Source organism: Coturnix japonica, chromosome 6 (genome assembly GCF_001577835.2).
Source record: "Coturnix japonica isolate 7356 chromosome 6, Coturnix japonica 2.1, whole genome shotgun sequence".
NCBI lineage: Eukaryota > Metazoa > Chordata > Aves > Galliformes > Phasianidae > Coturnix > Coturnix japonica.
In genome coordinates, this window is record NC_029521.1 from 8,555,243 (window position 1) to 8,583,078 (window position 27,836).

The 27,836-nt window shown below is 36.6% G+C and overlaps 2 protein-coding genes across 5 annotated transcripts in view; one reads left to right on the forward strand and one right to left on the reverse strand.

Annotated features, from left to right (window-relative positions):
- Positions 1-17,635, forward strand: part of MYPN (myopalladin) — a 65,078-nt gene extending 47,443 nt beyond the window's left edge. For all 4 annotated transcript variants that reach the window (XM_015866466.2, XM_015866465.2, XM_015866468.2 and 1 more), the window contains 8 exons: positions 3,967-4,188; positions 4,678-4,827; positions 6,021-6,100; positions 6,891-7,020; positions 8,465-8,672; positions 9,357-9,522; positions 11,379-11,512; positions 13,023-17,635. In XM_015866466.2, coding sequence (XP_015721952.1) covers positions 3,967-4,188; positions 4,678-4,827; positions 6,021-6,100; positions 6,891-7,020; positions 8,465-8,672; positions 9,357-9,522; positions 11,379-11,512; positions 13,023-13,192 — 1,260 coding nt within the window. In that variant the 3' untranslated portion in view covers positions 13,193-17,635. The remainder of the gene's footprint in view (positions 1-3,966; positions 4,189-4,677; positions 4,828-6,020; positions 6,101-6,890; positions 7,021-8,464; positions 8,673-9,356; positions 9,523-11,378; positions 11,513-13,022) is intronic.
- Positions 17,636-21,757: 4,122 nt separating this feature from the next.
- Positions 21,758-27,495, reverse strand: ATOH7 (atonal bHLH transcription factor 7). Its single transcript, XM_015866275.2, has 2 exons — positions 27,012-27,495; positions 21,758-23,638 (listed from the first exon to the last, which is right to left on the reverse strand). The coding sequence occupies exon 2, from the start codon at positions 23,006-23,008 to the stop codon at positions 22,553-22,555; it is 456 nt and encodes a 151-aa protein (XP_015721761.1). The 5' UTR covers positions 23,009-23,638; positions 27,012-27,495; the 3' UTR covers positions 21,758-22,552.
- Between the last annotated feature and the right edge of the window lie 341 nt (positions 27,496-27,836).

Sequence of the window (27,836 nt, forward strand, 5' to 3'; positions counted from 1 at the left end):
AGTAATCCAGAATAGTAGTTGATAATCTTGCTGACATTGTGTAAAACAGAGCAGATTAGTCTCCAGATTCATACAGCTATGTTAGTCAGAAAGAAATACGAGTATGAATTTGCCACAGTTCTACCTGCAGTATTGATCAAGCACATGCAATAACAAGCTGTCTTTTTTTTTTTCTAGTAAAAATAAGAAACACCATACTTGTAACTTATGTAACTTATTATTATATAATTATTATGTATGTTATGTTGCCAGGTGGCAATCTTACAATTGGGAGCATTAAAAAAAAAAAGTGGTTCATTTATTCCAAACATCTGAAATCAGATTTGCTCAGTTCTTTCAAACAGAAGATACGCTGGATGAGTATCAGTTTTATCCAATTGCAGCAAGAGGTTAGAACAAATCCCAAGACACAGGAGACTTAACTCAGTTTCTTCCTCAATCTGAGGATAATCAAGTTCACAGTTTTTAACTCCCAGAAGGACAGCCAGCAGGTATAGCTTACTGTATTATTCCAGGTTGTAGTCCAGACAATTCTTTACCAGCAGGATAGAAATCTAGAAATTCCACCTTTCAGAACAGCTTCACGACAATGACACCTAAGTTCCTCTCTCACCCTTTCCAGCATAGTAAACCAAAAAAAAACAAAAAAATAAGAGTTTCAGACAGTGTGGAACAGGCCCTCATTCAGAGGGACATTTCAGCTTTACAGTTAGGGTTGTCTGAGGAAGCTGCTGGAATACTTCTCCAGCACAAACTAAAGGAAAAAGAAACAGACACTTCTTTTTTCATCTTGTTCAATCACTTTGAGTTGATCTGTATGTTGACAGCTGTCTGTGTACCACAGAATAGCTAGATTCTTCTAGTGTTCATATTTACACATGGATGCTGTGACATTTGTGCCATGTGAAAGGGCCAAAATAATTCATTTGCAAGTAATAAATTGCTTTAGTGATAATGATAAATGATTTTTGACCCAGAAGAAGAGCTGGAACCTTTGTACTCATCCCCTTGGTCTCTCCAGTATGCTGAACTCCAGCCCAGTCTTAACAATGACCAAATTGATTTGTTCTTTGTTCTTGTTCATTTGACAGAATACTTGTGTGAACCAAATCAACAAACACTTTGCCCTACTACACTTACGTAATCATATTCAGAAATAGTTTTACGGCTTATGTGACGAAAACAGCCATACTAACAGCCATTTCCTGTCCTTGATAATCTTAGGAGGAAATCTATCAACTAAGCAAAAAATAGCAAAGATTATATTCGCTTTGTGATTATGTATTTCTCCTTATTTCAGGGATTTCTGTTCTTTAAAAGAAGTTTCATGTAACTTTGACCTACATACTCTGGTGTTAACATCAATGTTAATTTAGCCTTGTTGGTTTCTGTGTAAGCATACAAATGTATATACAGGCAATATCAGCACACTTCAGTCTTAGCATTTCAAATATAAACACAACACACTGTAAGAATCCTAATATTATTTTTTTTTTTTTAGTTTAAAATACATTTCCTTGACTATAACTCCTTAAAACAGGCAATCCAGATACATGCAATCAACTCATACAGTTTCTGGCCTAAGAGGCAGGTTCATCAGCATGAAAAGAAAATCACTCTTGTGGCTTCCATAGACAGAAAAACAGGAGCCAGTTATAAGAGCCCAGTGTTGATGGAGATGACCTGTTCCAATACCTCATCATACTCTTAGTAAATAATTTCTTCTTCATGTCAAATATTCATCATCCTCACGCATTTTTTTCTAATCTGAGCTCGGAGTTGCCTTCCAAGAGTATAAAGTCACCATTGGTATACCATGTCTAGTTTCTGAGGTAACAAATTAATGGGTTACCTCACCTCCTCTGTTCATCAGCCCTACTGACCTTGAAAAGTACTTAACAGTACCAAAGTTCTAGCCACAACTAGTGAGGAACATAACAAAAATGCTGTATTTAACTTTATAATTATCTTATTGTATCAGCAATATCCAGAAATAGTTATACAACTTTTAAAGATTCTTCACATAAAAAGAATTAACACATTTAAATGGGTAAACTACCACATCTGCTATATTTTAATCATGTGACAGATCACTAGTTGAAGGGAAAGAGAGAGAGATTACATCTAGCTTCATTAGTCCCTAATTAGCATACACATTTCCAAAGGCCACACGGTACCTGAACGCACCAAAAATAATTTCATTCTTAAAATGATGCATAGAGTCAATAGGTCCTATTGGCTGACCCAGGCAAAGAAATCCTTTCTCAGTAGAAATTTTTTTTTACCACGGATTTTGCTCTCTGCTGTTAAGGCATGAGCAATGTGAAGGGTTGTATTAAAAAGTTCTCAAAGTAGTGGAAGGGAAAGAAAAACCTCCAAATTTATTTTTCTGTATGCTGGCCACCACAGAATTTACATCTAAGTTACTTAGTTTATGGGAGACTAGGATCTAAATATGACTGCAGTACCTTTTGATGACAGCCATTTCATAAAACATAGTAGGCACTCCCAGATTCTTACTTGATTTTTCCTTTCTGAAAACATGCGGACCTTTTCTTAGGCTAAAGGGCCAATCACGTAACATTCCCCTTGGAAAACTGTAACTGGCTCTTTTCATCTAAAGGGAAAAATTATAGTATTGGTTGATCAGAAATCAGAGCATCTCTTATTTTTGCAGTCTTAAGTGGAATTAAAATTTGATCTATTGAAGTGGTTTGTTGAGACATGCTGTGTGAAACAAAATGGAATAATAACTTAAAAAGCTCAACAATTTGAAACTTCATAAGACTGTTTGCTGACCACCAGCAGCTGACCTGCCCACAGAGCAAACAGCCTACCAAGAAAGTAGATGGTACCACCTAGTGGCTGACTTCCTCTCTGTGGTGAACGTCTCACACAGTTAGATAGGTCTGCAAGCTCAAAAATTCCTGTTTACCAAAGCTGTACTGGCAGTGGTATATTTGAAAAGGTTATTTGGATATAAGGAATATTTTATTTATTTATTTATTTTTGCTATAAGGACGGTGAGGCCCTGGGACAGGTTGCCCAGAGAGGTAGTGGATCCCTGCAGACACCTCAGGTCAGGCTGAATGGGTTTCTTTATGACTTAAGTTAGATATTCTTGCAGCTGTATGTATTAGTGTAGCTAGGAAGCATCTGCTCCCACATAAGTCCATTCACATGTTTTGCCACACAATGCCCTGGATAAATACAGGCATGGTATTAAAAACTGAACCTGGAAGTTCATGTGAAGATTCATGTCATAGCAATGCATTTAATCAAATGTTTCTTGGTCTTGACGTGAGACCTCATGCAGAACAGTGCTGATAAGGGTGAGAGATGACTAGTTGACATCAAGGGATTATGGAAGATGCTCATAATTACAAAAAACTATCTGGAAGTGGTCATTCAAACAGAAGTATATTAGTTTCCTATCTATTCAGTGCTTTAAGGGTTTATGTGCTTACATCCTCTTTCACCGCTACAGCAGTTAGAAACCTGGTCAGGTTATATCCTGAAGGTAAAGTACTCTGAAAACATTTAACTTTTTTTGCCAGCTTTCTCTTTCAGTAGGTATACTACTCCCTATTTAGTTCTCAATTGAAATATTTAGCAGTATTCATCTAAATAAGTAGCAGGTGACTAATCTTTGAGTTCCTTAAAAATTCTATGTTCCAAAGTTCTCTTTTTGGGGTCAATGATATAAAACTATATAGACTTTCACTGGGAATTTTGAGAACTGATTTTTTTTTTTTTTTTTACTGCCTTTGAAAATACTTAGTTTCATTAGTTAAATTTCTCAAACTTCAGGTCCATGTCTGCAGACTAAATTCAGACTGTTTCAGAAGTCTTAGTTTGTATAGGCTTTTTTCACTTTCACTCATTTATCATTAATCCAAAAGTGACTGAAAATATCACATAACATAACTCATCTTGTTCAGATGCTATGTCTCTCTCACTCTGCAGGAATACAGGATTTCAAGCTTTGAGCAGAGGCTGATGAATGAAATAGAATTTCGCCTTGAACGTACCCCTGTGGATGAATCGGACGATGAAATTCAACATGAGGAAATCCCTACAGGCAAATACATAGCACCCATCTTTGACAAGAGACTCAAGCATTTCCGGGTCATGGAAGGATCTCCAGTCACATTCACTTGCAAAATTGTCGGGATACCTGTTCCCAAGGTAAGTCATTCTCAACGTTAGCAATAAAGAAATAAAAATCAACTACCTGCCGTTTCCTGCACATTTCTGGATAGTTGCATTCAGAAGAACTTATTTCGTTGGAGAGAGCTCCAATACAAACTATTTCCCCCAAACTGCTGAAGTAGCAATACCCGCTCCTGAGCCTGGATGCACTGTATGGGCTGCATCACAACCACTTGGCTTCAAGAAAATGCCATAAAAACAAAAATATAACTTCTCAGAAAGACGAGAGCTGATCTGAGGTAACCAAAAGAACCTGACAATCCCATCTGTATAAAGGAGCCATTCAACTTCCGCAGTTCAGCCTGGAATCATTCTATTTCACATTGTTACCCTTCTGTAAGTTTTTTAAGATTGTAAAATTTGTACAAGCAACTGGCCAGATCCCATCATGCTTTTAATCTACACTGCTACAGTCACCATGTGACTTCAGAGCAAGTTTAAGCCGCTGTTTTTTCCCTTCATCAGATATACTGGTTCAAGGACGGCAAGCAGATTTCAAAGAAAAACACGCATTTCAAGATGAGCAGAGAAGAAGATGGAACATGTTCTTTACATATTGAAGCTTCTACTAATGATGATGACGGCAACTATACTATTATGGCTGCAAACCCACAAGTAACGCATTTTATTTTCCTCCATTAAAAACACTTGCTTTTTCTAATATATACGTTACGAACATAGATCAGGCCATCTAGTTTGAGTTTCAGTCATGGTCATATCAAAATTCAGATTCATCAATCGCTATGGACATTTTCTCATGTTAGTAACTCCAATCCTACTTCTGTCACCCTCCCCTTGCCATTGGGGTCAGATATCTTTTGAGATATGGTCACAAGGCAGATGTTTCAGGCAGAAAAAGCAGTGCAAAGGAAAATAAATAGGTACATCAGATCTGAAATCATTACTAAACAATTATCCTTTACCTAGGCTGCAAAAATACGGATCTGCAAATAGTCTTGTGCTCTGACTCTATGCTTTCACTCTGTGCTAATTCAGCTTGTTATTTGGTAGTACAGACAACTACATCAGACAACTTCCAGTTGAAGTTTTCCCCTCAATTCTGAATTATATTTCCACCCAACTATTCCTCAGCTTCCATGTAGCTGCACGGATAAAAATTATGCTAGCATGAAGTCAATAGCATACAGTACCTGTGGAGATAAAGCAGAAAGAAAGACGGAGTAGGGACTGATGCTACTTAAGCTGGTGAAATGCCATAATGCAATGGAAAGCACAGCACTGAGAGCACAGTAGCAAGGTCCCAAGCTACAGCAAGTAAGTATATGCTCAAATGCAGCAGCTGTAGGTACAGAAATAAAGAAGCTGCTTACCCTTGGAAGACCTCAGGTACATAGGGATCTCTATCAAGATACCCTCACCTCCACTGCCAACCCTTAAATGAGGTCTGGGAAGGGGTGGGTCCTGGCTCCATCTCTTCTGGCTAGTAAGGTGCGCAGCATGCACCTCAGCTCCCCTGAGTTGACCCTACCTTCCCACCAGGTGGTCAATCACTGGTTCAAGCCATGACTTAGCATTTCCACTACAGCTGGTTTACATAGAGTTGTTGCTAAATGTATCGTCACATCCTTGAAGAGTTGGAGGAATGCATCACTCTAAGCAGGCAAAGATGCCCCTGCCTAGTGCAGTCCACCACACACTGATAGCACTTGCTTTTAAAAAGCAATGATACTTGATTCACTTATATAATACAAATGAATTCTAATGCACTGTAAATATTAAATATTTATACTTTACAACTGAATGAGCTATTAACAAGCTATTAATTCTTTTTCTATTGCAACTTACAGGGTAGAGTAAGTTGTTCAGGCCACTTGATGGTTCAGAGTATCCCTGTTCGGGGCCGAGTATCAACACTTCAACCTCACAGGTAAAAGCATACAAAATGAGTGGCAGCTATATCTCAACACATCTTATTTCAGTTTAAAAAAAAAAAAAAAAGGGAAATAATGGTAGTATTTCCCTCCCAATATCTTGCTTCTAGAATGTAACGTTTTTGAAGGCGTACAGTGACAATAATGAAAAGATAGTAGTAAACATCCAAAAGGTTATTTACAGGAAAAACACACCCTTATGGAAGCTGTTGGTCTGCTGAGAAACACTGAGGCAGACTCCACCAAGGAGCGACCTTCAAGAGATGCTGCCTTAGTGGTGGTCAGCCCTTAAATGAGGTCTAGAGGAGGTGGAATCAAGCTTCACCCCTTCCAGAAGCAAAGCTAAATTACTCTCACCTGTGCTCCCACAGCTGACCCAACATTTGCCTCAGCTGATTAATCAGAGGTTCAGGCTGTGATTACCAATTTCCCATACACTAGGTCACCTTCAAATGCTTAAGCAAATTATTATTTCACTTGTTGCACTGGATTTAGAGGATAGGATTGGATTAGTAAAATGAAATTCAGCCAAAAAAAGGCAAAAAGAAACAAAGGGCAGCTTGAAAACCCAATGATACTGTATGATATAGTTCATTTGATAATCACTCTAAATAGAAAATATACAGTATTAAATCATAATGTAATTTTGAGTTACAATCGATGAATTTCTTTCTCCCCTTTAATTTAGCTTGAGCTATTTTCATACTTTTCTACAATTTTCTTCTTTATTCAGCTCTAAAAAAGGATTTCGCTTCCAAACATATACATACAGTTTTTGTCTTGTAGAGTACGCTCCCGGGTTCCAGAAGGAGGGGAAAAAGAAGCAGTTCAAGAACGCTTTTTCAGGCCGTACTTTCTACAGGCACCAGGTGACATGGTGGCACATGAAGGGCGACTTTGCAGGCTGGATTGTAAGGTACTCTTTCCCCTGTTCTTCTTTTTTATTATCCCTGCTTCTATATATGTATTAGTAGGTGTTTATATTGCTAGCACAAACGCTTTCTGTTAAGGTTTTAATACTTCCGTTTTTAAAATTATTGCTTATTGTCATTCTCTCTGAACTGATTCAGGCCATTTCTTTTCAGCACATGCTATATGGTATGAAGAATGCAAAGAACACAATCCCAAAAAACAAAGGTTCAGTTACGGGGTTGTTCAACCTGCTAGATTCGTTCACCATGTCCTTTAACAGTCTAAACAGCAGAAGTTCAATTAGAAATGCTGGGCCTTTTGACTGTATTTACAGATTCTTGAACTTAATCCATAATAGCATAAAGTCACAAGAAAAGAGTATTCAGCATGTTGTTTTCTGTTCAAAATAGTGCTCCCATTGTATTAGACTGAAGATTAACACTCCTGAAAAAGAGGGAACAAAACCCAGTTCATTTTTTGCTTCCCTAGCTTGAAACATCCCAATTTACATATTGAAATCCCCACATAATAGAGTTGTCACAAATTACAGTACACATAATGAGCATCCAGTTATTCAACAGTATTAAGAAATTTGTCTGCTCCAACAGAGATTGGTAGTTCCTCTGTATCCCAGTAGCACAAACAGAAAGGTGGTAGAGCTGACCCTGCCGCTTTGATTCTCCAAAATGTCTCCTACTCTGAAGAGAGTAGAAGCTATGGAACAGATGTTAATGCTTCCCTGAAGATGAATAAGGTCAATTACTACTTAATTTATAATGTAAAGTTTGCTAGGGAACATGCCAAAGAATTTGGCTATTCTTAGCTCTGCTATCCAGGCAGAGATTGTGAAGCCTTAAAGCATGTCTGGTATTGCACAGACCTGGAAGAAAGCAGTCCTCATTCAGGCAGTTCCACTTCCTTCTTTTCCTAGTTTGTAGAATATTGTATGGAAAGGAATGCTTTAGATGTAAGTACTTTTATCTGTTGGAAAGATCTTAAAAAGTATAATTCAGACTTCTTTCTGAAATGCTCCATTTGTCTTCTAACAGAACATGCAGCTCAACAGCTACAAAGAACATATATTCTTCACCAAAAAAATATGAAATGCAAAGACACTTGTATAAAATACATTTTAATGTCTGTTAAATCTAGTGGGTTCAATTTATAGTCATCATCAACTACAACAAATGAAGTAGCACATACTTAAGAGGGAACCTGATCTATAATCAAGTTTTGTCCCTTCTGACTAAGAAAAGTATGGCCATTTCAACGTATATGTTTCTTCCTGGGTTTTATCTCTTTTTTGCTTTTATCCTTTTTGGAACTAATCAGCAAAAAGCAGAAGCTGAGATTATTCAGATTGTATCTGAATTAAAGCTCACCCATTAACTTAATAAAATATGTTTGTCAGTTTGACATTTACCTCTAACTATTTCATTGTCTGATAGGTGAGTGGATTACCAACACCGGACCTGACATGGCTTCTGAATGGCAAACCTGTGTTACCAGATGGTACCCACAAGATGCTGGTCAGAGAGACTGGAGTTCACTCTTTGCTTATTGATCCTCTCTCACAAAACGATGCTGGAACTTATACTTGCCTTGCCACTAATAAAACAGGACAAAATTCATTTAGTCTGGAGCTGACTGTTGTAGGTAAGAATCACTGGAAAACTACTCATGGTACGGCTGTTATTTTCAGATAACCCCCTACCTAATCTTCTTACAGACAACTATAAAAAAAATAGTTAATTAACTGATAGTAGAGCTGTTGAACAGCAGTATTACAGCTGCAGGAGACAAATGGACCTGGTAGGTGCGTTTCTATTACTAGCAGAGGGCTGTAAGAATTCTCAATCTTCATTACTTTACTTCTCTTGTCTTGGAAAAATGACATTCTTAATTTTCTCTCCAGGAAATTCCTAGAGGTCTGAATTCATAAAATATGTAGAGGTTTTCTAGATGCCTATCCTGGTTTCACTGATTTTAAAAGTACATTTGAATAAAAGAAATTCAAATTTGAATGTTTTTCTATAATAAAGCCTTGCAAGGTGTGAGCTACTGAAATCCATGGATCAGGCATTAATTTCCTGCTATGGTAGTAGGTTTAGACCCATGACTACATACATGCACGTATCCTTTAATGAGCAACAGCTCTGCATGTTACCTGTTTTATGTTCTTTTACAGAAGCTACAATCACGGCTTTTCACTTTCCACTATCCCATTAAAAACTTGCAGCCTATATCAGTATCACAGTTTTTGTTGTATTCTTCTACACTGTTCAGTGACAATCAAGGAATACAGTATCCATTGTTCACTAGTTCTGTTTCTTTTTTCAGCAAAGGAAGTAAAAAAAGCTCCCATGTTTTTGGAGAAGCTTCAGAACTGTGGTGTTCCTGAAGGGTGCCCAGTCAGATTAGAGTGCAGGGTTGTGGGAATGCCGCCTCCTGTGTTTTACTGGAAGAAGGATAATGAAAGCATCCCATCAAACAGAGAGAGAATGAGGTACTGTAACATCATACTTAAGATTAGAGTTTCTTGTAGCCAGATCAACTGTTTTTATCACACAGCTTTTCTCTGTAACAGGTGGTGCTCTTCTTAAAACTATGTCTTTCTCCCACATAAAGTTTTAAAATGGTGGCTTCACTGTGTGACATGAAGAGCTATGTCCTTGGTACAGAAAAAGGCATGAAGCATAATGTGCCAATGCCTCAGAGGGTAGCGATAAGCCTTTCGGGCCACAGGCATGATAAATATCTAGCTATTGAATACATCATGGTATTTTTCATGGGTTTTAGCAGCTTCTTTGCTCTCTAAACTATTTTTCCCCAGTTAAGCTCTAAATATAAATGAATTCAAACTCAGAACAGTTAGAATGTGGTCATGAATGCTACACAGCATGGAATAACAGAGAGCTTAGCACATCAGATATGGAAGCTGATAACAAAGCTTGGTCACAAACACAGACAACGACTTTGATCCTCTCTTAAAAAAATGCAGCAGGGACCAGGTTTAGCTCTTCCATTCAAATATATTGCTATTTTTTAACTTTAAAAAAAAAAAACAAAAAAAACCTTATTGCTGTTTGTAGCTGTAATTAAAATAATTGTTTGTTGGTTTAAAAAGGCTGATGTCACAGCATAAATGTGATTTTAGTCGGCTCCAGCTACTGATTTTATGCAAACATTGGCCCTTTACTATCAACTGCAAAAAGCGCTACATTTTCACATGTGTAGCCTGCAGTCTCTCTGCAAAGAAAACTGACTCGGCAGCAGCATTTATTGTGGCAGGAAAGTTTACTTGATACAATCTTTCAGTGGGTTTGGGGCCCCTCACTACAAGAAAGACATTGAGATGCTGGAGTGTGTCCAGAGAAGGGTGATGAAGGATGTGGAGCATATGTCTTATAGGGAATGGCTAAAGGAACTGGGATTGTTCAGTCTGGAGAGGAGAAGGCTCAGGCGAGACCTTATCACTCTATACATCTCCCTGAAAGGAGGTCGCGACAAGGTGGAAGTTGGTTTCTTCTCCCAGGTAACAGCAATAGGATGAGAGGAAATGGCTTCAAATCACAGCAGGGGAGGTTTAGGTTGGATATTAGAAAAAAATTCTTCACAAGAGTGGTCAAGTACTGGAACAAGCTGCCCAGGGAAGTGGTAGAGTCACTATCCCTGGAGGTGTTCAAAAACTCATAGATGTAATGCTTTGGGACATGGACTAGATATTTCAGAGGAGTTTTCCAGCCTTAATGAATGTATGGATTCAAGAGACCTCATTTCTCTGATATACTACCAAATAATTTTTTTCCTGAGAACTGTGGCCAAAAAGTCACAGACTGCTAAAGAGTAAATGCAAAGGAGAAAATAATGAAACAAATTTCACTCTGAATGTCATCCAAATTAATGTTCAAGATTTTGCCATTCAGGCATTTCTCTGTGGAAAAGGACGCCATGAGAAAGTTTGCCTAGCTCTGATTACTGTTGCGAAAATACCACAACTTTGTACAAATGTGTTTCTTTTAGCTTTGATGCTTGAAAAAAATATATATAGTATGACTCACCAGCAGCTTTTCAGGGCCTTATTTCATTGGAATTCAATAAGCAATTCCAATATTAGCACATACAGAATAAAAACACCATGGCTTTTCACAGCTGAAAGGAACAAGAATAGATTTCAGCTGCTCAGATTATTGTCTGTGGCTATCCTGATAGTAAGTCTATCAAGTGCAAAGGTCATAGTCTGATACTTCTTTGGAAACAGAAGTTGTGATTGTTTTATTTCATAGCTGACATACGTATTGCAAAATCTCAGACACAACATGCTCTTGACAAATTCTAACCCTAAAAAACTCATTTTCCCAGCATGCACCAAGATACAACAGGGTATGTCTGCCTTCTGATTCAGCCTGCCAGGAAAGCAGATGCTGGCTGGTATACCTTGTCTGCAAAAAACGAAGCTGGTATTGTCTCTTGTACTGCTAGACTTGACATATACGGTAAGTAATGGCTAGTAAATAAAATCAGAATTTATTTTCTTTGACAATCCTATCTCTTATCTAATTCTTTGTTCTTACATTGCCAGTTTTGCCATGGATTAGAAAATTATGGTATCACTGCAGACTCCATTTTAACATGGCCACCAGGAGGAGATAGAACAATGCAGTTAAATTATGAGATTACTTGCCATTAAACTGATGCGGGGAGACAAGGAGAAATGTTGTACAGTATTTTTTACTTCTGCTTTCCACCTTCCACACACACATAAAAGTACAATAAATGCATATTCTGCTTAAACCTTACCTCTGTTCCTTTAGAGACACATAGCAGTGCTATTGCACTGACCTAAGAAAGAATAATAAATTGCACATTTAAAAGTAGACCTGGGAGCATGTATGCTACAAACTATGCCTAAGTACTGAAAGCTAGCTAAGATAATAATGTGCTGATCCAAGACTCAAAGGTGCAAGCCTAGTTCAAGAACTATTGTACAACATTTAACTTCTTGGTATCTATGCGCAATGCATAGTTAAGGTTATTTGTACGCATCAGTGAAACAAAAAAAAAACCAAAATGAACAAAAAACCAGCTTTGATTACTTGGCAATAAAAATAAGACACGTGCCACAAAGCATGGGGTTATATCCGCATCCTCAAAAATGCTTTTCAATCTTGTTTTCTTATTTAAAAAAAAAAAAAATAGAAGAAGAAGAAAACTTTATCAGGGATAACTGTAGGTCATCAGTGCATCTCTGTAAGTTTTCTGCCATCTTGTGGTGATACAAACAACAGTAATTCAAGAGAGGGCTGAGCAGAGATTGATTGAAAAACAAACTCCCAAAATGAAAAGTAATTCCTCAGCTGTCTGTTCTGCAGGCAGGCAGAAATGAAGTTTTTATATGAAGAATGGACACTAAAAGTAGAAAATATAAATAAATAAATAAGAGGGGAACTAAGAAATGTGTCCTGATAACAGCTGTATTTTCTAAAGAGTCTACATGTCTTGTGTGCCAGAGTGACAGAAATCACTTTTCCTCATGCTATTGCCAGTGAAGATCTGGTCTAGTATTTAAGTCCTATTTGCAAAGAAACAGGGAACATATTGATTTCAAAAATAAATACCATCAAAAGAAAAGCCAGAAAAAAAAAGTCCTCCAAGGGATAGAATAGTACAAACTGAGAGTTATGTCCTGTTTGCTTATCTTTGCTCATGCTGTAATATGTCTTTTGTTTTGCTTCCAAGTTCTTGGAGAAAGCTTCACAGATTAAATGATTCATTTTTGGACTTACTGAAATTCATGTAAATATTCCTATTGAACTGAAAAGGCGTGGAAATTTGTCCATTAGTATTGTAATAAAAATAATCTATGTAAATTATGCAGATGGTAATATCTGAAAGAGCATTCTCTAAGACAGGTAACTAATTAGCAGTTGTGCGCATTGACTTCTGTTGTTTCATTGCTAACTTATTCAGAGGTTCATGAAGCCTATTCTGTTTTTGTTACTTCAGCTCAGTGGCATCACCAAATTCCACAACAAATAAAGCTTCGACCTGGGAGTAGCCGGTATGCAAACCTTACTGGCCAAGGACTCGACATTTATTCTGGCTTCCCAACTACTGAAAGCCCTGTGTTGTTTTCGTCCCCAACTCAAAGGATGGTGGAAAGTGATGAACTTTGAAGCACGCAAATGAACAATGGTTCCAGTTACACTTGCAGAAATACTAGAACTGAAAAAAATAAAGAGGTACAAGTCAAGATGCTCAAGGTTTACAAGCAACTTGTTTGTAATTCAGTGTACTGCTGCTGCAAATTTTGCAAGTAACATATACAAGACTCTTGCATAGTATTTTTCTGCAGGATAATTGTGGTATGGAGTGTTGTGCAATAAATTCAATACTGTGTAGTTTGCTAAGAATTACATAGTGAACATAGTTTTCAGCACTTAAAAGTCAATACCACTTCTACTGCTAGAATTAAAGCTACTCTCCTGTAGCAAGCCACCCTAAGGATTGATGATGTTTTGCTGGAACACTGCCCAGTGAAAACACTGATATTACAACGACAACAATCCTGAATGAGGGTAAACAACATGACTTTGAATGTAATTCTAAAAATAAAAATTAAAATTAAAAAAAAAAAAAAGCCAGATAATCACAAAGCACAAGTACAAGGACAAAGATGTATCTCATTTTTATATACATTTAAGCCAGATAATCTTATAATTGTTGAACTCAAGTCTAGATAAGTGTAGAATTCCATGTAGGTACAGCTGTATACCTTATATATTTCTATTTGTGTGCGTGTGTATACTCCATGAACTGTGTACTCATGGCATAATGATTCATAAAGTAAGGTACAGGATATATGCCCAGGGCTCTAACATAGGAGACTAATCTTCCTGTAGTCCGAAGCATGTTCTGTAGAACTCATAGCTGAAACTATTTTCCAGATATGCTTTATATTTTTTTTTCCTTGCATTGGTAGTGATTCTCTGCTTTTAAACATAAATTCATACCAAGGTTGTAACTTCAGGGCTTTCAAATATCAATGTCTTTCTTCCTGTTTTCAATGTGACTAAAAGAAAAGTCTTTACCGTATACCTCATTTTTCCCTCTAACTGAAAAGAAATTATGATCTGCTGGAAATCAATGATTTCATCATCATTTAGGAAACAATGACCAGTATGGTGTCTAATATTAAGACAGCAAATTCCATTAATACACAGAAATCTATACACTTAAACAACAGGAATGTGCAAGGAGCTAAAAAATTCTACTATAACTAATAGGACTATTATAGAAATAAGAACCTAATGAAGATGCAACAGAAGGTGTTAAGAAAACTTAACTGATTTAAATACATTTAGCATCTGCACAGTTGTACAGCATTTAAAATCTGTGACTATCTGGTTATTTCTTGCCTCTTTAAGTTATTGCTATCCCTCTTCAGACAAGAAAAATTAAAAGAAAAATTAACAGATGCTATTGGTTTAGATTGTAATTAGATTTTTTTCAAAGTTAAAAGTGTAACTTACTTAAAAAATTACAAATGCAAATAAAACAATGAGGAATTACCTTAAGAGCAGAAGGGTACTGGATATGACAGAGACTTGAGAAAAAGAAAGCCTTTCATCCCTGGATTTCCTACAAAAGCAACTTATGATTTCACTAACTGTTGGTTCCTTAAAGATTCATGGGAAGTGAATGTATTGTATCGTTCCATTTCCTATTGAGTACTATAACACATCTCACAAAAACACTGTAACATAAACTCACCATTACAACTTCCCTGCTTTTGTTAGAAATCTCATGTATGATTCACCCCAGACTGAGCAGATCAGGAAGCTAAAATATATTCATACCCTGACAGGCAATACAAGATTCAGTCACTTCAGTGAGAAAGCAGAAATGCCAGTTGATGTTCATTTTGTATCTCCTCTCCAGCAAATAAGATAAAACTAATCACTATGAAGAACAATACATTAATTCAAATGACTTCAATTATGAAATGCTCAGTTTAAGGCAAAGCGTGAGCCCCCAAAATAGTGCAGCCCTTGTTCCTCTGATCTTCACTTATTTTTAGGATGGCTTAGTGAGTCTAAGCTGGTAAAACAAATAAATAATAAATTAAATTAAAAGATTCTCATATTTGTAACTAGTCTTGAGAAAATACTCCAAATAAAGTTATTGGATTTTATTTAACTCAGTGCTGTGGGAAGAAGGATGAGAAAGTATTAAAACACAGAAGACCTAATTCCAGTCTTCTCATTACTTCATGCCAGAAGTGAAAAGTGGATTTGGATCCAAGCTATTCAAAACTGGATATCATTCATCAGGCTTTGTACCTAGCAAAGGGTTAGTCAAGTTCTTTTCCCCTGTGGAACACAGTGGTGGGCCCCTTGCCTAGGTTTTAGGGATTGGAACAGATGATTTCCTGAGGTTCCTTCCAACCTGAATCATCCTATATGTTCTACATTATTTTACTTTCCTCTGCCTGGCTGAATATCCTATGTGAATGAAGTTTCCTACTGACTGAGTAGGAACTAAGAAATCAAGCAGGCACAAGCTTCTCCTTTTAGCTGTGATATATCCCACTACACAATTCTAGCAAGAGTAAGCATGGTATCTGATTTTTTTAATTTTTTTTTTTAATCATTTAAAAGAAAAATAGTACCTATTACTTGCAAATACTTGGTTGCCAGTTCTAGAACGATACCTGTGAATATTACTGTTTCTCATATTTGATAACATCAGACATCATGTCCAATAACTTGGCACAAACAAAAAGACAAGGAGCTCAGATAAAAGATGTAAACCACATCTCTCGATCATGTTTTTCAGTGAAATCTGTCTTGACTTACATAATTATAATTTGAGCAGACAAGCTGAAGGATAAGTGGTACATTTTTCTTTTAAATGTACTTTTTGTTCTTGTTGTTGAGGCAGACAAAAGCCACTGCTTCTCCCAAAAATATGCATAAGAAGGATTAATTTTAAGTCATTAAACAAGAGCCCCCTGAGGATTCACAGCAAACTAGGCTACAGAGTGCACCACCAAAATCTGTCACCTGAACTGTAAATATTCTCTCTTTGACAGTATTTATTTGCAGAAGGATCAAATTTTTATCCATCACACTTCACTACAAAATGCATAAGCCAGAAAAATTACATTCAGTGCATCCGACATAAACAAAATTAGAATCTGATCCCGAACAAATAGTCTGTAGTCATTAACTTTTGCTTAATAATTGCTGCAGAACATTTGTTCTTTGCATATGCTGAGCCCAGACAATGAGTGTGTAAACAGAGCTTAGTGAATGGATGTAAATGCTGTTAATTAGCAGAACTAATGTGTTCATCATAAAGAAGATGCAAAAATGATGGTTATGTTGTTGACTGATGGAAAAGCCAATGGGAAAAAGCTCTTGCGTAAACAGTAGAGACAACACTGAGCTGTCACAAAACTTGATGTTGTTTGAGTTCATGTGCCATGAGGATATCATACTTTGTCAAGATACACTACGCACTATGCAATTGTGCTCTCTTCCTGAACAGCTTGACTTTTCATTGTTTTTGTTCAATTGAATAGCTGATTTGATTTCACACTAACATGATATTTCATTCTCTTATTTAGGTCAGGCTTTTGCAACAATAAAAATCAATGTTAGAACATTTACTGGAATCGGTGTTAGCTATTATCTTCACAAAGTCCATTAAATAACCACTGCACGAAACATAACATTGTATCAATGAGATACAGAAATACTCATTTTTGTAAACTCTCAGTAACAGATCATTTTTCTGATTCAGATTCTTGTAGGTTTACTTAGTTTCTTGTTCCCTCCCAGTCCTGTTTCCGCGTGTGACCAGATGCACAATATATTTCAAAGAATGGCAGAAATAACTTCTATTCTGCAATTCTAGAAAGCAAAAGTATTATCTTTGCTTTAAAATTTTTTGCTCATCTTAATACAGGCACAGTCCTCAGCAGCATGATATAACAGTTTGCATTAATAACAATAGATTTCTTGCCTTAAAACAGCTGGATTGAGATCATTTGCTTGCATGCAGACAGTGGAACATACCTTCTGAATGATTCCCACACGCTGGAGTGAAGAGGAGAGCACAAAATCTAAATTATAATAATTTAGTCTACAGCCTCTTTCATAATATCAAAGCAGTTGCCAGCTGTTTACAGTAACAGCAGATATTGCAAGGAAACAAATCTGAAATAAGAGTTTCTGAAAGAACGGTGCTCTTACTGCTACAAGGTTAAAAAACATTACTTTCAAGACAATGTCTTCATATAAAATGATTAGTGAGACCTAATGAAAAATTTTAATTGTTAAATATTGAATGAGCAATTCACTGTTAGTTACCTTACTATTTCCAGTACAAATATGTTCGCTTTGAGCCTTAAAATTCTATTTTATATTTTTTTCTTGGTTAAAGTAGATATTTTTTTATGTTTTGATCCAAAGTCATTCTCTATGAAAAAACAGTGCTATCAGCAGTTTTTAAGTACTACAAGTGCACATAAAAGGAAGAAACAAATGCCTAGAAGTTCAGGAATGTATCTCCTTTTATCTCACCTCAAATAAATGCTTCGGAGTTGCATACAAGAGTGTGTCCTTGATGTGTTTAAGTAATGGTGAAACCACGGAGCAAAACCAGATGTTTCTACAGAACTCAGCTGTGACAGCTAATGAAATTAATGCATTTAGACTTTACATTATTTAAAAGAAAATAATAAAGTACTGTCAAGGCGAGGGTATAGCAGACATGATGCTAGCATAAAGCTGTGACATACAGTTGCTATTATTTTTCTCTAAATATCAGTTTGCTCTTGTTTTAAATTATACTTTTTTTCATCCAATAACCACTCTCCTCAATCAAATTTCAAAAGAGCAATTTTCTCAGGGGAACCAGAGCAGAAGGTAAGGAGTCTTTAGGACACTCTGAATGTTCAAAAGATCTGTAGCTGTCAGATTATCAGCATCTTGTAGAATTCATCCCCTCCACCTGTGTTTGGGCACATCCTTCTATTATACAGACAGGCAGAGATGAACTCTATTGTGTCTCATAAATTCTTGTACCATGTTGCATCATGTTCTGCCAGCACCCACACAACACCCACAGAAATCCCTAGTTATTGGATCTAGGACCAAAGCTCATTTGTGCAGTAAGTAGTGAACTGGAGAGTGTTACAGAAGGCTTATTTTTTCAGCCCTTAGCTCTGTGTCCACTTCTTCAATAAGCGAGAACTCAAGCTGCAGAAGCAACACTAATACTACAAAGAAAATGGATTTTATAGTCTTGATATAGAAGACAACAGGTGGAAAACAAACAAACAAACAAAAAAACCATATTCTATTACATTTGCTAGTCTTCATTTACTGTCCCATTTAACCACATTTCTCCATTCCTGCACAGACTGATAAATGCTAGGTCAGAGACAATGTTCATAAGAACATTTTAGCCCTGCTATGGCTCCACGAGCAAAAGCATGTAATTTCACTTACTCTGAGCAGTAAAAGCTGCTTTTAATAATACCCTTATACTTTAAGTCCATTATAGTTGTGAAGAACTAACATCATACAAATAATCCTTGGGCCATACATGCTACAGATTTAAGAGGAGGTCTCCATTTATTTCAATGTGAAATTCCGTTCAGAAACAGACCATTCACTAAGATTATACAGTTCAGACACTATGGTGATACATCATCTTCTAACAGAAAGTGATTACCATTTTTTTCTTTTTTAAATAAAGAAATAGATAAAGATATTTTGAAATTCTGAAAAACTGACTGTGGATTTCAGACTGCAGGAAGCCATTCTAACACAGACTTCTTTTTATTATTTGGAGCTACATATGCAGACACCTTAAGCAAATTCTCTGTAAGTTAAGATTTACTTTGCATGTTAATTTCTGTACAAATGAAAAGTGAACAACAAATTGGAAGAAAAATACTACTAGTATACATAGTACTAAAAGGTATTATTTGGTAGAAAATATTTAAATATTATACATGTGGGTTTTGCTTTGGGTTTTTTAAAACTATGTTTTCTTGAAACTTAAAGTTACAAACATTAAGCTTTCTTTTTTTAAGTGAAATCAAATGTCTTTAATATCTACGTAGAGGAAGCATTGGACTGGTTCTTCAGTAAATAAATGTGTTTTTGTTCTCAGTGCACTTGCTTCATTTCCTGGGTATTTTATAGAGACACAACAACTCAGCAAAAAGAAGCTGTTTTGCAAATTCTTGGTGAGTTTTTAGAAGTCTAGATAAAGCCATTCCTAAAATAGAACTGAGAATTGCAGCTGTATTGTCCAGCCAAAATAGACTGAAACCAAAGTGCAATGGTACTTATTATCTTAAGGCAAAAGTGTATTTTGGAACATTAAGAATATGGCAGGAAATCACATTCTTTTTAATTTCAGCCTAGCAAATCACATCACAACAGTGACTTCACTGAGGATTTCACTACAGAAATTCTACTTAACAGGGTACAGCTAAAAAATAACTTTAAAAAAAAAACACCCTAGTGATATCCATGCTTCCCCATGCAAAAATATTGCAATGTCACTCACCTTACAAGGCTATAACAAAAGCTAGCAACATTTTTATTTTTCATAATGCATGTACTGCAGCACCATTTAGGTATTCCACTCAAGAACTGAGCTTTGTTCTTTATGTGTGTATGGTACCAAATGGTCTGTGCCTTAGAAATGATGCAGTAGAAAAGATAAACCTAAAATGCTGGAATTAACTGAAGTGGTAAGACATACTAATACATATCCACTGGGAGCTGCCATAGGCAGACAGGAAGAAATCACTGCCTTTTAGCTGCTAACATACTTTTATGGAACACACTACCCAAAAAAAAAGGTGAAATGATTCAAAGAATCATAAGAATAAGACCATCTGTGCTAGTTCACAGAGAAAACACCAGGATGCAGTTTGAACCTCTTAGAAGAATAGGGGTTAATTTCCCACAGATAGTTCATTACTGAATTTCAATAGTGAAATGCATGTGTTTAGCAAGCAACAAGTGTTTAATGAAGAAAAAATTTATCCTCTGTGCAATCACAATGTGTCTCTACAGCTACTATGTACTAATACTGTAAAAAGAAATATCTCTTGCTTGCACTTCTCAGTGGGACAGAGAAAAAAAATCTGCATATAAGAACACATCAAGCTCTCACTAAGCCAAGATATCTATGTCACAGAATTGCAGTCTATTTGCATTATTTTCCTGTTTCAGGATGGGAAATCAATTGCTGAGCAAGCAGTGCAGTTAACACAATTTCTGCCCAAAGTTTACACTAATAAATTAGTGTAGGATGGCACATCATTTAATTGTTTGAGGATTGTGTATACCTGAACACGAGAAAGAATTTATTTGATGTGAGGGTAACAAAGCACTGGAACAGTCTGCCCACAGAGGCTGTGGAGTCTTCTCCTCTGGAGTTATTCAAAACCTGCCTGGATGCCTACTTGTGTAATCTACTGTTGGGAATCTGCTTTAGCTCTGCAGTCTCCAAAGGTCTCTTCTAACCTCTACAATTCCATGATACAGAGAAATTGGTCACTTAACAGTAACAAATTTTCCAACAGTATTAATTCAAGTGTGTGATAAACAACAGCTTTTTCTGCCTTCTCCATATAAACTTCTGTAAAGAAATCAGCAGATAACATGATGCTGTATTCCCAAAAGGCTGAAACTACATAAAGATATACTGTAATTCATAAGCAAAGCCCATATTTTAATAGTAAACCTAATCACTACTGAACTTAAGGAAGCTGAAGTATACATTAAAAAACATTCCTGAATACCAGTGATAAAGGGAGAAATTTGCTCAGAATATATTTGTTTTCTATTCTATATTCATTTAACCTCAGACCTGAAAGTCTGTCCCAGCAACTTTTACTCCACAGTCTAACTTGTGGCTTTGGAAGTGCACTGTTCCACAAGACACTGATCAAAGGCAAAATATCAACAAAGGGAGATGTCAGATAATGTCAGGTCTCTCTATATAACAGTTCCTATAGTGGAGTCCCTTCCCCCCAAACCAGAACTTTGTTCCAATTGCTTCTTCTATTTCCCCCATTGAAAGCTACTTAATTGTTGCAAACAGCTCCTATCAAAACTTCCATTTTTATTTTAAGACTCTTTCAGAATGACAAGATATGACAGCAGGGAACCTTCCCTGCTGGAAATCTACCACCAGTTGTTTTGGGACAGCAGCTCCTTTTCTCCTTCACCCAGATGGCTAACACAAGCAAAGGGCTTGTTTCTGGAAACTCCCAGCAGCAGCACCAGCAGAAGTATCCTTCATCTTCACAGACTGCTGCCAGCATTACAGGCATCTGCAGTCAGACCTTTATGGACACATCTGCTGTTCTGCTCCTACTCTTTGTTTGTTTGTTTTTTACCTTCTCAGTCTCCTTTCCTTAACTCTTCTGCCTTTTCCAACAAGATCTCTCTACCTCCCACAAGCACAAGCAGACAATAAATAAAAGACAATTCAGGGCATCAGCAGGGCTGAAATGAAGCAAATCTTACAACAAAACTGCTGCTTCTTGTAGGGTTCACTAAACACACTTCCTCCTGTTACTGAGTGCCAAACATCATTTGCCAGTTTTCCTGCACATTAAGCTGTCAGGGCTGAGGAAGCAGTGAAATACTAAGGAAAACAAAGTTACTAGTAAGCAATTCTAGAGTTGGAATTTAAGGTAGTATATGAGGACATATCATAGAAAACACTTTATTTTTGATTTACAAAATCTGTTACTGTCTCTAGATAACATAAAATTAAAAAATAAAATGCAAACAAACTACAAGAACCCAGATGTTCAGATTGTTTTCACACAAGCATCTCATTCACAGTATGTAACCACACGTGCTTTTACAGCCACTAAAAATAAAAACATTTTCATAACTTGAAGCCAGCTCTTTTTCGAGCATACAAGAGACACCGTAAGTTGGATTAAAGCAAACCTACACCGTTTTGGAACCCATATATCAAACTTACAAAGTTTAAGACAGTTAGTTCTCCAAGGACTAGAACTCCAATACAATATAAAACTTCTTCCAGAGGAGTCATTCAAGGGAAAACAAGACAAAGAAATACTTTAAAGCTGAAATGAAAATAAAAACATAGAATGAAATTCATCAGTAGTGCTACTCCATTCAGTTATAGCAAGGGTCAGTTTGGCCCAATACTAGTAGGAAATACTGTAATGAATGATAATTAAATAAAAAGACTTATTTAATTAAAGGAGCCAAATTAACTAGGAAGTAATAGTCTGTACAATTTCAAAGAACTTTCTATCAACAGTAAAGAAATGCATACTTCTTAAATGTATATTGATTTAAGTTCTAAAGGCAAATTTATTTTGTCTAATTAGTGTAAGACACAAACACAAATAAAGCTATTGTAATGTCAATATTACCTTATTCAAGCAGATTAACTCTTGCTAATTATTAAATTACACATCTGGCCTGCTGCATATTTTTAGCTCGTAATAAGTTCTAATTAGCTATTTGAAAGTGTTCAGGGTGATAGCTGAATATTCGCTGTGCATAAGGATCACTGTCTGTTGCCACTTTTTGTCCCGTATAATGGTGGTAGCTCTCTGGATGAAAGTGTTCACAGTGAAGGTTAATCCATTCTCTTTCAGAACTGTATCTCTCTGCTTCAGCAAGTATTCGTGTTAGAGCCATGATATAACTCAAAGCCATCTGAAGGGTCTCATATTTGGAGAGCTTCTTATCCTGACCCCACTGTGGAACCACCTTCCTCAAACGATCAAAGGCTGTGTTCAGTCCTTGCATCCGTCTTCTCTCCCTGGCATTGGCAGCCAGTCTTCTCTTGGCAGCGCTCTCCATTCTTTCCGTGCTGCACTTCACGATGCAGCCTGGTCCACTTCTGCACTGGATCTCCGATTCTACTCCTGAATCCAAATGACTGGATTTGCAGGTTTTCATATTTATTGCAGCTGCAGCTTCACACGCATACAGAAAAAATTACACTTTAAAAATGAAGTGTCTAAACAGTCGTAGAGAAAGCACTCCTATAAGTAGCCTGTGTATCTCTTGAATCTTTTCCCAGATATTGTTGATGAGATATTTATCTTGACATAAAAATAAAAAAAATAAAAAATACTTCTGGCTCTTCTGGAGGTGTCTGAAAGTTTCTTATTGTATAATGAAAGAATAAAGAGTTCTCAGTGCCTTATGCTTTCATTCTTCTCATTTCTGTAAACACAATGATATAGAAAGAAAACAACGAAATCTCCATTCTCAAAACATAAGTTAGTGAAGAAAATGGTCCTTTTAAGCCAGAAAGAATATTAATGGATTAAGATGACATCCATTCCAATGGCCATTTCACTTGGAAGGAGTTCTGATTCAGTTTAGGAGGACGCCTTGATACAATGAACTGTTGCGATCTGAAGACATAACTTCACAACAGAAATCTCTCCCTTCTTGACCGCCGCCGGTAAGCAATGATTGTGCCCTACAGACTCGGGGAGGCTTTATAGAAATTGCTAAAGCTAAACAGGTGGTAGCAGGTGGGCGGGCGGCACTCAGCTTCCATCCCAGTACCTTCCCAGCCTGGGAACCACAGGGGGAAAAAAAAAAAAAAAAAGCAACAGTAAAACCCGAACATTACAGCCTTCATCTGTTGAGAAGTCTTCCAAAGCCATTCTGTCCAGCCCTAACAACTTGCCATCTGGAGCCGTGTCTGGCTGGCCCCACAAGACCCTGGGCAGTTAAGCAAAAGATCCTTTCAATTGATAATCTGTTGCAACTCAGGAGGAAAAAAAATTATATAACTCTCACTGTGCATTTTAGCATTTGCACTTCAAAATATCTAAACTATCTGGTAGGTAGTATTTGGGGTAAGAAATAATTGTTCCAACAAAACAGAGGAGAAATAGCTTGGTGGTGTGTGGCAGAGAATAGTACTGTGCTTCACTATACAGTCTTGAAGCAAACAGACTCAAATTATCGGGAATCTTGTAGGACTCAAGTACAGAACACTGAGAAGAGAACAGTATCTCGAGAAAAACTGAGATTATATATCTGCATGTCAGAAGTGTTACGAAAACAATTCAGAACAGGTTTAAACAGTTAAAATGTAGCTATGGACTTATCTAATAATTTTTAAAATATTTGGAGAGGTTGTGATACCAGTACAAACAGTCCAAAAAATATCCTTTTTAATATGCTCTGCATAATGTTTATATGCATATTTATGAGAATGTAAATATAGAATGTGCTCTCTCTGGAATATCCCCAAATAGATAAGGAGAATAAAAGAAGGTGTGGAAAAGATGAATCTGCTTTCTGACTGTAAGAGCTCGTTTGTGCTACTAACTCTAGTGACAGAGAAGTCACCATTCGGACACACAGAATATTATCTTGGTTTTACAGAACTTATTAAAACCACTATCTACATAAAGTACAAGGAAAAATCATATGAACACGTTAACAAAAGATTAGGGGAAAAAAAACTGCTGCACAATGATTTATTATCTGTATTGATTTCAGACTTAATTAAACTGTTACCAGCATTCATAAATTACTAAGTTTTTTCATTAGAGAATGAATACTGTATATTTATTTAGAACTATGACTCAATTGTTTTCATTATGACTCTAAAACTTGAAGTAGTTGTAAACAGCTGATTAATCTCTAGCAGAAGCAATGACAATGAAATGAGGTTGAATAATCCAAAAACAATAGGATGCAATTGAACACTAATGGACTCGAGCATGACAGATGTTGAACGTAGGCTGTTACGCCCAGTTGGTCTGCTCTTAATATTCTGAATCCTAATGGTCTTGAACAGAGATGATGGTTGGGGTAGGGAGTCTCCATTATTCCATTATCAAAATGTACGATGCATCTTCAATATTTAAAGAAGTACAACTTCTTCACATTTCATTATAATGTTCAACATTCCTATTTGTGTGCGCTGACCTGATCTCCCAAATACATTAAAAAAAAGCGCACTACTTCACATTAATGTGCTCCTTTCTGAATGACAATTCCTGAATACTTGGGAGTGTGAGAGAGCTGAACACAGCACATTTCCAAAAACCGCATCACCATATGTCTTCCACAGAAGGATCAGCAATTAGAACATCTGAGATACTTCTTTTTTTGAAGACATTTCATGGGCAGCAATAAAAAAAACAACCCGTGCCTTTAAATCTTCATTCCATTTCTATAGCATACTGTAGTGCTGCAACTCAGTATGCTCAAATGATTTTAGCTGAATCCTTTGTCACTTAAAATGAATCTCGAGGATGTATAAGAAAACAATAATATTAAGGCATTTTGTATGTTAGTAAGTATTGTGCATTCTCATGAGACATTCGCTACTCAGTTCAAATTATTAATCACTCTTACTATGAAAATAGTGCTGCTAACTTCATGCCTTAAGTATGAAAAGCATTTCTAACTTCACGTCCTGCAAACATGAATTACAGAGACTTCAAATACAAAAATCACAATTCAGGAAAACCTTATATTATTCTCCACTAATGAACAGTAAGACAGCAAATGACAGTACCATTAATTTTCCTCCTTTCTAATTGATTCCATTCTATGAGTAGCACACTGATACCATCTCAGGAGAGGAGCTGAGTTTTCTCTCTCTTAATGAACAACTAACTTCATTTTGTATGATTTACTACAAAAGCACAGAATCAGGGCATCAGTCCATCTGGTTGATGAACCTTTGGGCTTACAGGTAAGGTTAAAAACTGTGCCTTGCAAAGTCAAAATGCTTGCTTTCCATGTCACTTTTTTTTTCTTAGTTTCTGCTTTTTGATAGAGAAAAAATATATTATTTGATCACAATGTTTGTCTTCAATGATAACAAAACCACGTCTGCTCATCTAAAAAGGCTATTTTTTTACCCACAGAAAAATGAGTATCAGTGCCTTATCCACACAAATTAATTATTTGCATAGCCCATTAGCCATATGGAAAACATGCCACCTCAGGCTAGAAAACAAACTGCTTTATTGCTCAGATAATAACAAAAAGGATATCAGTGACATTTTCCCAAGTTTCCTTCACCTGGGCATGATTTTCTCATTTTTCCAGCTTTCCCTAAGCACAGCCTATGTAACTCTTCTCTCTCCTCCATTTATTTTAACTTACTGCTCAGAGACATTATTCGTTGAAATTATTCATCCAACGGTTCTCGGAATATTTATGATAGAAGCTTTCAAAAAACTGATCACGTATCCCAGCACAATATACTGCTGTTCTGCTAAAAACAGATCTAGATTCCAGCTACTATGAGTTTCATCTTCATTTTATCTCAGTGATTTCTCAAGAATTTCCCTTCTGCTCTTATTTTCTGTGTCAGAATATAATTTGCAGCCAGAAGAAACGCTGGAATGTTCTGTGCCTATTTGCTCACATTTCAGTCTTTGAATCTATAAGCAGGTACACATTCAGTGCTACTCCATAGCCCCAGGAGCATTATTCCTGACTTGCATTTTAATTCTAAAATGGTGTTTTTGTTCAAAATATTGTGTCCTACTCAGAGAAGGAAAAAACAAACAAACAAACCCCAATGGTTAAGCACACTTTTTTCACTCATAAAACAAATTATTTTACCAACTACAAGTCACCTGTGATATTAGCAAAGCAACAGATACTTTCAGTCCACTGCAAAACGAACTAGGTTCAGGATTTACGACTGAATACAGAAATACATTAAAAATTTTCTGCTAATTACCCAACATAGTAACTCAGATAATCATCACAGGAACCTTTAAAAAGAACATCGTATCTTCCATGTGCATTACTATGGAGAACATAATCTGATTTCTGTTTTAGAGCACTAATTTTAAAAGGAAGCAAGAGTAACACTTTGTGTTAGAAGTATTTCCACAATTCCTCCACTCCTCGAAATACACCAAAAATAACAGATATAAGCGATTTGTCAAAACAAGAACCTTACCTTTCCCTTCTAGCCAGAAAGCACTATTTCATTTCTGGTAGAACCCCTCTGAAAACCACATCAGGACTTCTTATCCCATAGGAGCTTCAAAGGTAGTTTATACTGAGCAAGCCAAAAAAACAGAGTGCAGTATGCTGCTTAATTAATAGCAGGTGAGTAACTACCTAAATGTGACCATCGTTAAGGGTGCAGTCTTTCACAGTGCTTGCTCTCAAGACAGACCAGCAATCCATGGGCCAAGGAATAATATACTTTCCTTCCCTGGTTATTTACTCTGTTTTCCCTATCACTCCAATAGGAATACTTCCCTATAGGTCTATCAGTAAAAAAACCAACTCTCAAGCGAATGCTGTGTCTGCAAGAGAAATTTAGACACCTATTCTGATTGGGAAGTTGAATAGCCATCTGCTGTTCATAAATACAGCAGTGAGATGGATTTGCAGTAATTTTCCCTAGCACTTCCCAGTGCCATACTGCACGCTTTGCAGTATGTTCTTACAACAGTTCATTTTATTCTAACCACTCTCTGAGGTGATCATTTCCTTCAATAGTTCAATAAGAAAATCTTCCAGCAACATTTAAAGGTCAATTGCCATACTACCCCAGCACTACTGTTTCTTGACAGTTTATTTGTTTCTCTTTGCCATTAGTCCTTTTCGATGCCACGCTTTCTGAGCAGCTTCCCCTCAGGTGAGATGTGGGACTTAAAAAGCCCAACTTTCCTAGGGAACCTATAGAGAAGCCTTTCAGTGTAACTTTGTTTTAAAGCATGCTTCTAGAGCAGGGGGACTAAAACAGACTAAAAATAATCAAACATCAAAAAAG